Here is a 13,476-nt window from a genome sequence, read left to right as displayed (position 1 = left end):
CAAAATATGGTACGTTTTCTGCTTTTGCTTGTCACGTGGTAGGCCTATTTTGAAGTTGCGATTATACATGTATCTTCAAATAAGTTTCAAATGGATTCCATCAAGACAAGTGGCCGAGTGGTCTAAGGCGCTAGGCTCATAGAGCATATCCAAAGCAGCGTGGTGCGCCGTGAGTTCGAACCCCGCCTCTGCCAAACTTTAAAAGAAGTAAAATTAAAATTAAAATTGAACTTTTTTAAAAATTTCATATTGGGGAAATGTGACTGGGAGAATTTATGTATGGCGTGGAGTGGTGTGGTGTGCACTGTACAGTGTGTATTGGTATCTACACCTGATAGCACAGTATGTATGGTATAGTGTGTTGCTATCTACCCTGATAACACGGTATGCACTGTACAGAGTCCGAATCCACTATCAAAGTGAGGCCGTGTGTTTAGCAAAATACCATCAAACCGAGGTTTTTGTAATAGTGAGGAGCAAAGCGAGGAAAAAAACAAAACATAGCGAGGATGCTGTTTATAATGCTTCTGACGAGTGAGGGGGGTATAGGGGTGTATAAGCAGGCTCCTCACTTCTCCCCCTAATGCGAAATGCACATTTCCTCGGTCTAAATGCATGTGTCTTTTTTAGCCTCGCTTTGCAGTGTGTACTAAATCTCGCTTTGTAGGGGTGACCGGGTAGGGGTGTGTGTATTGGTATCTACACCTGATAGCACAGTATGTATGGTATAATGTGTGTTGCTATCTACCCTGATAACACGGTATGCACTGTACAGTGTGTATTGGTATCTACACCTGATAGTACAGTATGTATGGTATAGTGTGTGTTGCTATCTACCCTGATAACACAGTAAACACTGTACAGTGTGTATTGGTATCTACACCTGATAGCACAGTATGTATGGTATAGTGTGTGTTGCTATCTACCCCTGATAACATGGTATGCACTGTACAGTGTGTATTGGTATCTACACCTGGTAGCACAGTATGTATGTGCGCGTTTGTTGTGCGAGTATGTGTGTGATGCCATACGGTCTTTTTCGTTTGGGTAACCTAAAAAGGTATGAAATGATAACATGGTATGCACTGTTCAGTGTGGATTGGTATCTACACCTGTAGCACGTACAGTATGTATGGTATAGTGCGTGTTGCTATCTACCCCTGATAACATGGTATGCACAGTATGTATGTGCGAGTATGTGTGTGATGCCATACGATCTTTTTCGTTTGGGTAACCTAAAAAGGTATGAAATGGTAACTAGCAAGTTGTAATGGAGCCCCGCACGGCATGAAAGCAAGCTGAACGTACCTGCCATGTAACAACACTAACTACAACAGCATTCGACTGCATTCAATAGAGGACACTATACTAATTTTTGATATGTTCACAATTGGTCTAATATGATATAATCAAAATGTTAAGAAGGGAGAAAAACCATGATCATACAATACCAAAAATAACACAAGATTCAGTCAACTATTCGTATTTCATTCTTTAATTACAAGAATGCGTTCATAGGTCTCTACTTCTCTACAATACACAATATAATACAATATTTTCCCCACAAAAATTGGAGAATCCATCAAAAACATATATAGGCCTGATTATCTTGGAGACCTTCCAAATATTTCATAGGAAAAAAATCTCATATTATTTCACAATTCAAATTTTGGTTCAATACAAGATATTCATACAATGTAGCAAGCATGTTGTCTGTGTGACATCTCAACTTGATACTCTCGCCCTCCCTAACTCCTGGATATCAACTATTAAGTATCTATCATCTACCAAATTAAAACTTGGCCACCTTGACTTTGAGAGAATAAGTACAAGTATGAAAATTTGGTCATTTTTCCTCATGAAATTCTCAATAACCGATGAGATGGGTTTTTAATGTGCTCCTCCCGCAAAGTACAATTTCTAATCATTTATTTACTCAAAGCTATGAGAATATCAATCAAGTAATTAAAACTAAACAACAATAACGAAAATGCTGGCTCATCAATTTCTGTCAAATATATTTATTACCAACATTTAAACATACTGGCGTTCATCAAAATATGATTGGCGTAATTGCAGTATCTACAGTATTCAGTAAGGTTCTTCAGCGGTGTGCGACTGCTGTACCTGATTATCTGGTAAAAAGAACTAGGTCAAGTGATCGGCGAATGACTACCATGTTTACGGTCTAAATGCTCTAATGAGTGCCAAATCGGTAGACCACTGAAGAACCATGTCGAAAACTATAGTCTGTTCCCAAGTTAGAGTTATAGGGCTAGGGTGGACTATATTTAATTGGGCTATTCCAGTTGCAATCCATACACCCCCTGTAGAAAACATGGCCATATAACCTCTTACAAAGGGAGTATGCTTTTCAAATTAAGTCACCCATTCAGCTAACCCCATTTGAATCTCAACTAGAATAGTCCATTAGGAAAAATAATTCTCATACTTGTGTGTTTGATCCATGCAAATGTGCGATTCTCAAATTTTGATAATTGATACGTGTCGTCTGCAGTCTACATCCGTGTGGAGAGAGAGTAATCAAAATAAGGAGAGGGAGGGAGTCGATATCACAGTCAGATTCTTGCATACTCAATGCATAATATGCACACCTTTTTAGTTTTTCAAAACGACGAATCTCAGATTACATAAACTGTCCCTATGTACCCTGTAAATTGCCTTACACAAGACATGGGTAGCGTCGATGGAAACAGCCGGGTGTGTCCCAAGTGTAGGACGACTAACAAAAGATCACAGAATAAAGCTCACAGAATAAAGCTCATAATCCCTCGTATAAATCTATGCACCATGTTCCGTGTTCTCTTACATGAAGGATAACAAAAACAATGGCTTTGTACTGCACAATCAAAGTTGAAAATGTCACCATCATCAGTCAGTTTAATACAAAATGGACAGTTTGTAGCAATCTGTGATTCGTCACTATGGAAAAAAAATGACAATAATACTGAAACATGACCAAGTATCGGATGTGCAAATTTGAAGTTCTCCAAATTTAGTATTTCATCATTTTTCGTTGCTTTTTTGTTCCCTGGGAAATTCTATGTCATTCCTGGCTTATTATATATACCCTTGTGGTGGCTTGCAGTCAATTTGAAATCAAGAATACACAGTAAAAACAAGCATTTGCATCAAAACTATACAGTAGTAACAAAAATGAAATAAGGGAAAAAATGAATAGCGTTATTTACAATTTATGCTTTATACAACAAAACTATCATATTGATATATATATACAAAATAAATGCCAATGATTTACATTGCGACCATTGCCGTGGCCAATTATATTAATTTACAATCAGAAATAGACACATTTTGTCACGGCCATCTTAACATTTGATCTATATGGGGTGACAAACAAACAAACAAACATAAACAACAAAACCCTATGCCAATTAGCAGTTCTCAACATGTAGCAAAAGTGAATCCTGATTAATGATCTATTCCAGTTGAAATTCATACACCCTCTATGGAAGACATGACCTTAATCTCCCACACAGGGAGTGTGAATTTCAAATGGAATCATACAATCAGGTAACCCCATTTGTAATTCACACTCCCTGAGTGGGATATTAAGGTGATGTCTTCCATAGGGGGAGGGGGTGTATGGATTTCAACTGTAATAGCCCAATGATGCCAGGCATACGACTTATCACAGAAGGCTCAATTTTGTCGCACTTTGCGTGATCAAAACTGATTCTCACAAACTCATCTGGAGAGATTCAAGTGAGGATCAACTGATTGTTGCAATTTACGGAATGGGTATGAACTTGGGGCATAACTTGGAGAATCAATTCTGATTCTCACAAACTTGTTGCGAGAATTGATTCTGTGATTAGCACCCAAATTGGGACCCTTATCTCACATGATGATTGTGATCTCCAATTCCATTATCTGATTCTGCTTCCATTGGGCTGTTCCATTTAAAATCCACACTACTGGAACATATTTCCAAAATCTTCCACAGAGGGAGTATGAATTTCAAATGGAATTAACACATTAGGCAACTCCATTTGAATTTCACACAACCCTCTGAGAAAGATTCAACCTGAATCTTCCACAGAGGGTGAGTTTCAAATGGAGCTGCCTAGTGTGTTTATTCCATTTCAAATTCATACTCCCTCTGTGGAAGATACTTCCCAAATCTTCCACAGGGGGGAGTGTGGTTTTTAAATAGAATAACCCACAGTATCTGCTACCTGATGCTTCCATCATCACTTACAACTAAAACACATATTGCCAATTGAACCTATTGATGTTAATTTGCTCAAGAAAATCATGATTTTTTAAAACAATTCATCTTTGAGAACAAGACAATTTTAAACTTAATCTTTGGTTTTTCACTTGATCACATCTGCAACAAAATATTTCTTAAAAAATGGCATTACAATTATTTTTCCATCACTATCCCAACTGAGAATGCGTATCCAAGAATGTGTTGAATAAATAATAAATAAAAACAAAATAATAGCATAAAAATTTGAAAAGTAAACATAATGCAAAAATCATTGACTTACTCTCTATATTTCAGCTGATGCCCAACAAGCTATTATCACAATTCATTATTACACACTTAAATTACAATCAAAATTGTTCCCCAAGTCAGATGTATGTAAACACAAAGCCCAAAAGTTCTGTGACCATATTCATAACAGACATGAAAGTGTGACACAATAGCAAAATGAGAATGTATCACTAGGACTGATTTTGATAAAATAGCTCAAATAAATGCGTCAAGTTATCTTATTTTATCCACGTCTGGGTGCAATTTGGTTGAACTTTGCCCAAATCAAAAGTGATTCTCACAAACTCATCTTGAATCATCTCATACTGCGTGAGGAAGAGACATGATTGTAGGAAATTAACTCTTGCAGGGTTCCCGCACATTTAAGCCTTTTAAAATTCAAGGACTTTCAGGGTCCAAAAGCATTATTTTCAAAGACTTAACCACAACACAAAAATCATGATGCGGTTCTCCATGCGACACATATTAACAAAAGTGACAGCTCCTCTCCACTCCCAAAATTTTGTCAAAATTATACTTTAGGTAAAATTCCAATTTTCAAGGACTTTCAAGGACCTTGTACAAATTTCCAGGACTTTCAAGACCTTGAAAAGGTGTTTTCAAATTCAAGGACCACAGGAATCCTGATCTTGATTTTCGTATTCTTGCATGTGGAAAACAATTAGAGATTGGCAAGGTAAGTAAATGACAATTGTTATTCTTTGACATGTGACTCGATTTACTTGATTCCCTTGCAAGTATGGCAGTCTATACCAAACTTCAGGCAGTGTTTCACAAAAAATACAAGGCGTCGGGAATTCTTTTAACCAAGAGGGCGTCACTGCTTTCAAATTGGAACGGCGTTAGCCCCACTTCCTGCCTAATCCCAAACAATGGGATATTCCAATTGAAAGCCATACACCCCATATGGAAGACAAGTTCTAAAATCTCCCACACAGGGGGTGTAGATTTCGAATGGAGTCACCCATCAAGGTAACCCCATTTGTGTGGAAGATTAAGGTCATGTCTTCCATAGGGGGTGTATGGATTGCAACTGGAATAGCCCTATGATATTCCATGATACAATTGTCCATCATTCCAGTTCAATATATTTCTCCAGTTAATGGAATTCCCAGTGTCCAGTTTGAAATATCATGGTTACTTGACAGCTCTAAGGAAAAGTGCCAATTTGTTTATAGAACAAGAAAGACACAATATACTGACCAATTCCACCCAAATTTCACTTTGTTATGATGAATTGAGAAAGTCCTGAGAATGTCTATTTCCAAGATATGTAATACCTTCTTTCTACATACTTTGTACACATATGTTTGTGTGTGCTAATGATGAAAATCTCATAGCATGTTTCTACTGGCAACAAGGCCACACTATTGGGCTATTCCAGTTGAAATTAATATCCCTATGCAAGACATGATCTTAATCCTCCACACAGGGAGTGCAGATTTCAAATGGAGTTACCTGAATGGGTGACCCTATTTTGAAATCTACACCATCTGTGTGGAAGATTAAGGTCATGTCTTCCATAAGGGGTGTTGATTTCAAATGGAACAGCCCAATACCAATTATGTCTTTTACTGGTATCCAGATTGTTTACACTGATGACACTTTTACCAGTATGTTGTATGCTTAGCAGTATGCAATGCTTTGATTTTGTGTAGTGTTGATCAATAAACATTCTCAGTAGAAACATGCTATTCGACCTTTCCAACCATTTACACAAAATCACCAGAGTGAATTTGGAATTATCACAAAGTTTGAACTCACATCACCAAGTTTTGTTTGATTAGAAATGTTGATGCACTTGAGTGTAAATAACCATCCCTGATCTGAAAATGGATTCTTCCTCCTCTACCATCTCAAAAGTCAACCTTGCTGCTGCTGCTTCATCAAGACGGCATGACCCATATGGCGCTATAGGAGTGTCTGTTAATCTTCTCACGATGAATGTGACTTCTTCTTGGCGTGTCTTTTGTTAGCATGTTTCTTGATGATATTTAATACTTTTGGTTTGTGTTCTAATAGTTTGAGCATACTGATCTTGGCTTCGTCAAGATGCTCCATGACGTACTTGCTTCTTTGGATATTGCCCTGTAAGATGAAATCAAACCGTACATGGTAATGACATGATCAAAATACAAACCAACTTGTCATGGAAATGAAAGGAACTTGTACTTTTTTTTAAATTCAAATTTTGCATCCCTGGAGAGAGTGAATCTAGACCTTTCTTTTCTAGACCTTACAACGGGGTATTAAGGAGGCCTATTATATCGCAGCAATAGATCCCGACCTCAACCAGAACAAGCGACGACACTACACTGTACCTGCCCCCAGTTTATGAATTAGAAAGACTAGACTCCAAATAGCTCCTGGGATACACTATGGTACATTCACCATATCAAATTGTCACACATGCGAACCAAAACAATGGATATTTCAGTTGAAATCCTTACACCCCCTATGGAAGACATAACCTTAATCATTCACACAGGGGGTGTGAATTTCATATGGGGCTACCTGAATGGATGACTCCATATGAAATCTACACTCCCTGTGTGGAAGATTAAGGTCATGCCTTCCATAAACAGTGTATGGATTTCAACTAGAATAGTCCAGTGCACCTGTGTCTTTAAGTATTCGGAAACAGGCAAGATTCGGTAGTCTTTGACCAAAAAACAACTACAAAACAAAGCATCCCTACCAGCCTACCTACCTACTCTTTCATTTCTTTTTTACATGATATCAATCAATCAAATATGTGTAGGCCTAGTAAATACCCAAGTTAGGATGGGTTACCATGTACAAGTCTATGCAGGCTGAGCAGTTTTAATCAGTTATCTCAAAAAGATCAAGATGTCAGGTCCTTTTGCCAAAATAGAACCACCCCCCCCCCCAAAAAAAACACTACTTCTATAACACTGCCCCGAAACATACTTTGAGTACTCCAAAATCAGAAAAAATCTTGATCTGAAAAGTATGCAGGTTTCAAACACAGCAATGCATGGCCATTTTTTAAAAGTTTTTACTACAAGTACCATATCACAAATAGATTTTTTTTTACTCTACATTAACCCTATGAGAACTACCTGCAGATTGGACAAAAAGAATTTTCATTATCAATTGGCCCAATCAGCAACATTGTTAAAATAATTTCACCACATAAAAATATTGGGGTAAATTATTTACAAAACTCCATTCTGATTGGTGATTGAAATGAAGATATCATGTAATTGACCAATTAGAGGCAATGTTAAATCGGCAAGTAGTGCTCAGGGGGTTAAGATTAACAGCTAGTGTGAATAATCTTAACAAAGTCCCTTACCTGTATAAGTTCATAAATCTGTGTTGTGTCTTTGTTATTATGCTCTGTTTGGTAATCTACTAAGCCATCTTTTACCGCGTTCATTTGGTCGTGTACATCTTGCTCCAGTACTCCCTACAAAAAAAAACCAGTGAAGTTGGTGACTACCTTAGACAAATAGTATATTATTGTCAATAGAAGTATTATATTATAACTAGGCGGTTACCCGTATTTGGCAGTTCTCGGCTGGGCACGATTACCTGGCTGATGTTGACTGTATACCCACCAAGTTTCATGCCCATACGACAGTTTTGCTCTAATTTGACCTGTGAGTGACCTTAGATGACCCCAAAATGACCTTCCAAAATGTTGGCTCTGAAAGTTGTCTGTACCCGCCAAGTTGCATGCACATACGACGGTTTTTACTAATTTGACCTCAAATAACCCATGGGTGACCTCGGATGACCCCAAAATGACCTTCCAAAATTTTGGCTCTAAATGTTATCCGTACCCACCAAGTTTCATGCCCATACGACAGTTTTTAGTAATTTGACCTCAAGATGACCCCTGGGAGGGGGCCCCGGGGTCAGATGACAAAACAAACATAAATGTCTTCTTGCCAGGACAGAACCACACCCACCCACCGAGTTTGGGCCATGTACGACCTACGGCGGCCTCACACAACAGGTTTTTTTTAGTAATTTGACCTTAGATGACCACTGGAAGGGGGCCTCAGGGTCAGATGACTTAACAAACATAAACTTCTTCTTGCCAGGACAGAACTACACCCACCCACCAAGTTTGAGCCCAGTACGACTTACGACGGCCTCACATTAGCAGTCACAGACAAACAAACAGATCTACAGAGAATAGCGTATATCTACAGAGAATAGCGTATTATTATATAGATATTATAATTAGATTCTACATAAAGTTCAAATTTGTTAGGGCACTTTTTAATACACAGTTTAATGACCCTCCCTGCTCCACTTATTTGATGTTGTGCACCAAACGCCTCAATTTTGAAAATGCATAATATGTTTGGTTCAACATATGTTGAAATCTATACAATAAATATATCACGTTGAACTTTGCATGGATTGCACAAGGGCCAACCACACCACTCCACGCCATACATAAATTCTCCCAGTCACATTTCCACAATATGAAATTCAAAAAAAAAAAAAAAGTAAAATTAAATTTGGCGGAGGCGGGGTTCGAACTCACGGCGCACCGCTTTGGACACACCATGAAGCCAGCGCCTTAGACCACTCGGCCACTTGAAATCCATTTGAAACTTATTTGAAGATATAATCGCAACTTCAACATAGGCCTACCACGTGACAAGCAAAGGCAGAAAACGTACCATATTTTGGAATTTTATTTGCCTAAAACATTAATGTGTATTAATAGCGCTCAATTGTTGTTAACTGCGTGTTCTATATACAAAAAAATCCAACAATAAACATGATAAATGGGCGATTATGGACAATACATTATATCGATTTTGACACGTGCTCGTGTCTCAGTACATTTCCATGGTCAGTAAAATACTATAGAGGAACCTACCATTTTTCTTGTATACATGTTCAAATGTTTTGATCAAGTATGTAAATAATTGACATAAGACCCCAAATGTTTTTTCAGGAAATAAAAGATTAGATAACCACAAAAACGAAAGAGTAATCTTTGGTGGGGTCTAATGTAATATTCACATACAATTTTCAACATTTTTTCTATCCTTATTCTTGCTCAATTAAAAAAATATTTTGGCGTATATAAAATTGAAATAAAATTCTCTGCCTCTTAAACGACATCAAATGTGCCACAATTGGGTATCACAAATCGTTATATATGATGTGCAGTTAATATTCATATTTTCTTTTATACAGATGATGCTTCAGTTTTGACAGGAAAAATATTTTCTTGCCCCCTCTCACTCGGTTATTTTAAAAAGGTAACCACGCTTCCCTAGAATGTGCAATAAATTAGCATTACAATTTTTCTTATTCTACAAGCGTTTCTAAAATGCAGTATGGCGAAATGTGGTGTAAGGGCCAACTGGCATTGGTCTGCTGGCCCGCGGGCTGCCTATATTCATCTTTTGTACATTGAGCCAAATATCCTGCAAATATGACTGACTGAAAGGTACTAGTATCCACTCAAGTGTAATAAACAAATATTTACTGCTCTAAATTCGGGATCTGGTGGAATCTATTGGTCCCCGAGGTGAACTGGAGACCGTGAGCCTACTATTTCCCGAGACCGCCAGGTCGAGGGAAATAGTAGGCTCACGGTCTCCAGTTCACCGAGGGGACCAATAGATTCCACCAGATCCCGAATTTAGAGCAGTAAATATTTGTTTTATATCCTTCATTAATTAATAATATATTCTTTGTTCATTAATTGGTTAAATAATAGAAAGGCCTTTATCATAGACATAGGCCTAGGCATAAATGTAGGCTAAGCCCTAGCATAATCAAGGCTAGGCTAGGCTTGCCGTGCTTTGTTTTGATTGAATACACGTAGGCCTACATGCACAAAGCACGCACACAATTGAGTGGCTATAAAGCTTACCGTTGTAATGTTTTAACCTCTACAATACCGCCGTGAAACAAGTAACCATGTTCTCTGTTATTTCGCCGTCAATATTAAGATATTGTTCCTGATGTAACTCAGATTATGTCATTAAACTGCCGTATTTTAGCTGCACTTCTGTGCTGCTGCTTGTGTACTTCGCACGACAACACGTCTTGCTACACATTAATACCCCAGAACCGGTAGCGATATCCCGCGTATGTGGCGAGTTGCACCGACCGCTAGGAACTGCGATGCGGCTATGAGGTCATACGCTCAGAGGAGTATAGCAAAAAATATATCCCGGGAAATAGCACTTTGAGTCGGCTTTTTAACTGCTTTGCAAAATAGTAAAACTATTTTTGGTCACATGATACTCGTTTAACCAATTAATGAAAGAGAATATATTAATGAAGGATATAATACTCTCCACTCCACAATTCCTGATTGCATCCTTAAGGGCTGGGGTATGAACGTTTGGACAGTATTTATTGTGGGACATTGGAGCACATCAGACATATCGAATTGCATTCTGAATACGAAGAATGTCATTCTGATATCAAATAATTTTGATTTTTGAAATTCGCAATTTAATACACATTTTATGGCAAATCATTAAAAATTGATATTTTTGATATTTAACAGTACTTGAAGTAAACTTTATATATCTGATGATTTATACTTAAAGTGTATGTAGGTGGGATGAAAAGCCGACGATCAATTGAAAATTTTGACCTTTTCAGTATTGAAGATATGGATTTTTTTCCAAAACACCAAAAAAATTTGGTCTTTTGGGGAAAAAAATCTATATCTTCAATATGAAAGGTCAAAATTTTCAATTGACCGTCGGCTTTTCCTCCCTGCTACATACACTTAAAGACATGCTTCAGATTCAGAATGCAATTCGATAGGTCTGAGGTGCTCTCATGTCCCACAAAAAATACTGTCGAAACGCATAATAAATGCTCATTTTAGATCCCTTAACATACACCACTCGTGAAATTCTTGTAACTTACCAGATCCTCAAATTGGTATGTGATATGTCTGATTTTCCAGCCATCTGTTTTCTTCAACACGCCTCTCTGATTGGCTATTTCATGGATTGATATCCTCTTCTCCTCTGTGACAAGAAAAAATGGAATCAAAGTCCACTTCGTAAAAACAAAACTGTTTTATGCTACAAGCTAGCAGTGCCCTCTAACTGCGTCCTATGCATGTTCAATTTTAGAATGTTACCGTAATGTTGGTCAAAGACAAAATAAATATCTTAAATATTGTGGGTAACTAGATAATTATTCAATAATTTCTCAGCATGAGCCTACAACAAAACATATAAATCCAACAAGCTGAATATAGTTCTTAAATGTGAACTAATACAGAGTCGCAGTGAGTGATAGACAAAATGCTAGTGATCAATTAACCGCCAGGCGATTGTACATCACCACCAGCATTTCAGTTGTGGGTAGCTATGACACTAGAAAGCTGTCAACTGTTGCGATTTGATGCCAGAGCATGTCGGCGACTACTGAACCAGAATACCACCGGCCCATTAAAAGTATGCAATAACCCACCCCGACCCAGCCCAACCTGTTGATATAACAATTATTCCTGAATCCGTTTATTTTGAACATTTTTTAATTCATCCGCTGTGTGTCTGGGGTATTTAGAATGGCCCCGCAGGGCATTAATTTGGAGTCGCCCTTTCTCCAGAAAATTCTATGAATAAGACTTACCTTTGGGTTTGACATCAGTATATCTGTCAAAGTGATTATGTGTCGGTTTCCAAGTTTGTCTGTACGTATCTAATAACCGGCAGCATGGACGCCTGAAATAGTGCACAATTTTCATGCTATCCATATCTGTAAAAGTAGCCAAACAAGAAAGTTTGTGATTTTAAAAACAGAACAAAAATATAGAATGCAAATTAGGATTATATGTTTCTGATCCTGTAAATGTTTTGAGTAGTGTATATATATTTTTAAAAATTGATCGACCATGTCTTCCACAAAAAGTGTGAGGGAAGCGAATGTTTTGTTCTTGGCCTTACTTCTTCTTCTCAAATACTCTCCAACATTCCACAAGGAATCACACAATGAGGGTGTGAGTACGCAATGCTGTGTGTGCTATTTATATCTAGTCTCTATAGGTGTCTGTTTTTTTGTAAAATTCAAATATGCTTTTCTTGAAATGCTTTTTTCTTTCTAATGTATGGAAGTCTGGTGGTAACAAATTCCAATCAACAATGGTGGTGGAACACACAAGTTCTTGAATCAGTTGGTCCTTGGTGAATACGATATATAGGTGTTGATGTTTGAATGTCTGGAGCAGGTAGGCCGACACCAGTCAATAGGGACCTGTGGCCCCTTAAAGGAAGTGTCCGGCAATCACAACATTATGTCTTATATGTTAGAAAAATAATTATCAAGCCCTTACGAATCACATGGTTTTATTTAAAACAAAGTCATATTAACCATAAAACGCGAATAAAACAGCCATCTCTCAACACGCGATATTCAAAATTCCCGCGCCCGAAATTGTCAAGAACAATGACGTCCTAATAATTCAATGAAGCCTGACGACATTTGAGCACAAATAACCATGACGTCACTGCTCTAGAAAATTTCGGCGGGAATTTTGAATATCGCGTGTTGAAAGATTGCTGTTTTTATTCGCTTTTATGGTTAATGTGAGTTTGTTTTAAATAAAACCATGTGATTCGTGCTTGATAATTATTTTTCTAACATATAAGACACAATGTTGTGATTGCCGGACACTTCCTTTAAGGTTCAGTTCAGTTCAGTTTTGTATAGGATTGACTTACCTTGATGTCTGTGGTGCTTCCTGTCCTTTCTCTCCTTCTTCAACCTAAAAGACGGCCTCGGTTTTGTCTCCATCTCGTCATCTGTTGACTGGTCATCTAGGATATCAGGATGCTCTGTAGCAACTCTGTCAATTTGAGAGAAAAACACATTTTGCGATATTGATCAATAAATATATCTTCCTGAAGCAGCACTTTACACAGGACACTTAAAAAACCAACTACTCTAAGAAATTG

General features: G+C 37.7%; 1 protein-coding gene across 2 annotated transcripts in view; it reads right to left on the bottom strand.

Annotated features, from left to right (window-relative positions):
* Positions 1-1,479: 1,479 nt before the first annotated feature.
* LOC140154793 (uncharacterized) overlaps positions 1,480-13,476 on the bottom strand; it is a 37,626-nt gene continuing 25,629 nt past the window's right edge. For both annotated transcript variants that reach the window (XM_072177367.1, XM_072177368.1), the window contains exons 14-18: positions 13,243-13,367; positions 12,155-12,280; positions 11,438-11,541; positions 7,866-7,979; positions 1,480-6,634 (exon numbers count right to left, since the gene is read on the bottom strand). In XM_072177367.1, the coding sequence (XP_072033468.1) occupies positions 6,482-6,634; positions 7,866-7,979; positions 11,438-11,541; positions 12,155-12,280; positions 13,243-13,367 (622 nt within the window). In that variant the 3' untranslated portion in view covers positions 1,480-6,481. The remainder of the gene's footprint in view (positions 6,635-7,865; positions 7,980-11,437; positions 11,542-12,154; positions 12,281-13,242; positions 13,368-13,476) is intronic.

The sequence above is a fragment of the Amphiura filiformis genome, chromosome 6 (assembly GCF_039555335.1).
Source record: "Amphiura filiformis chromosome 6, Afil_fr2py, whole genome shotgun sequence".
NCBI lineage: Eukaryota > Metazoa > Echinodermata > Ophiuroidea > Amphilepidida > Amphiuridae > Amphiura > Amphiura filiformis.
The sequence above is the reverse complement of the archived record's forward strand: the minus strand, read 5'-3'. Positions and strand labels throughout refer to the sequence as shown.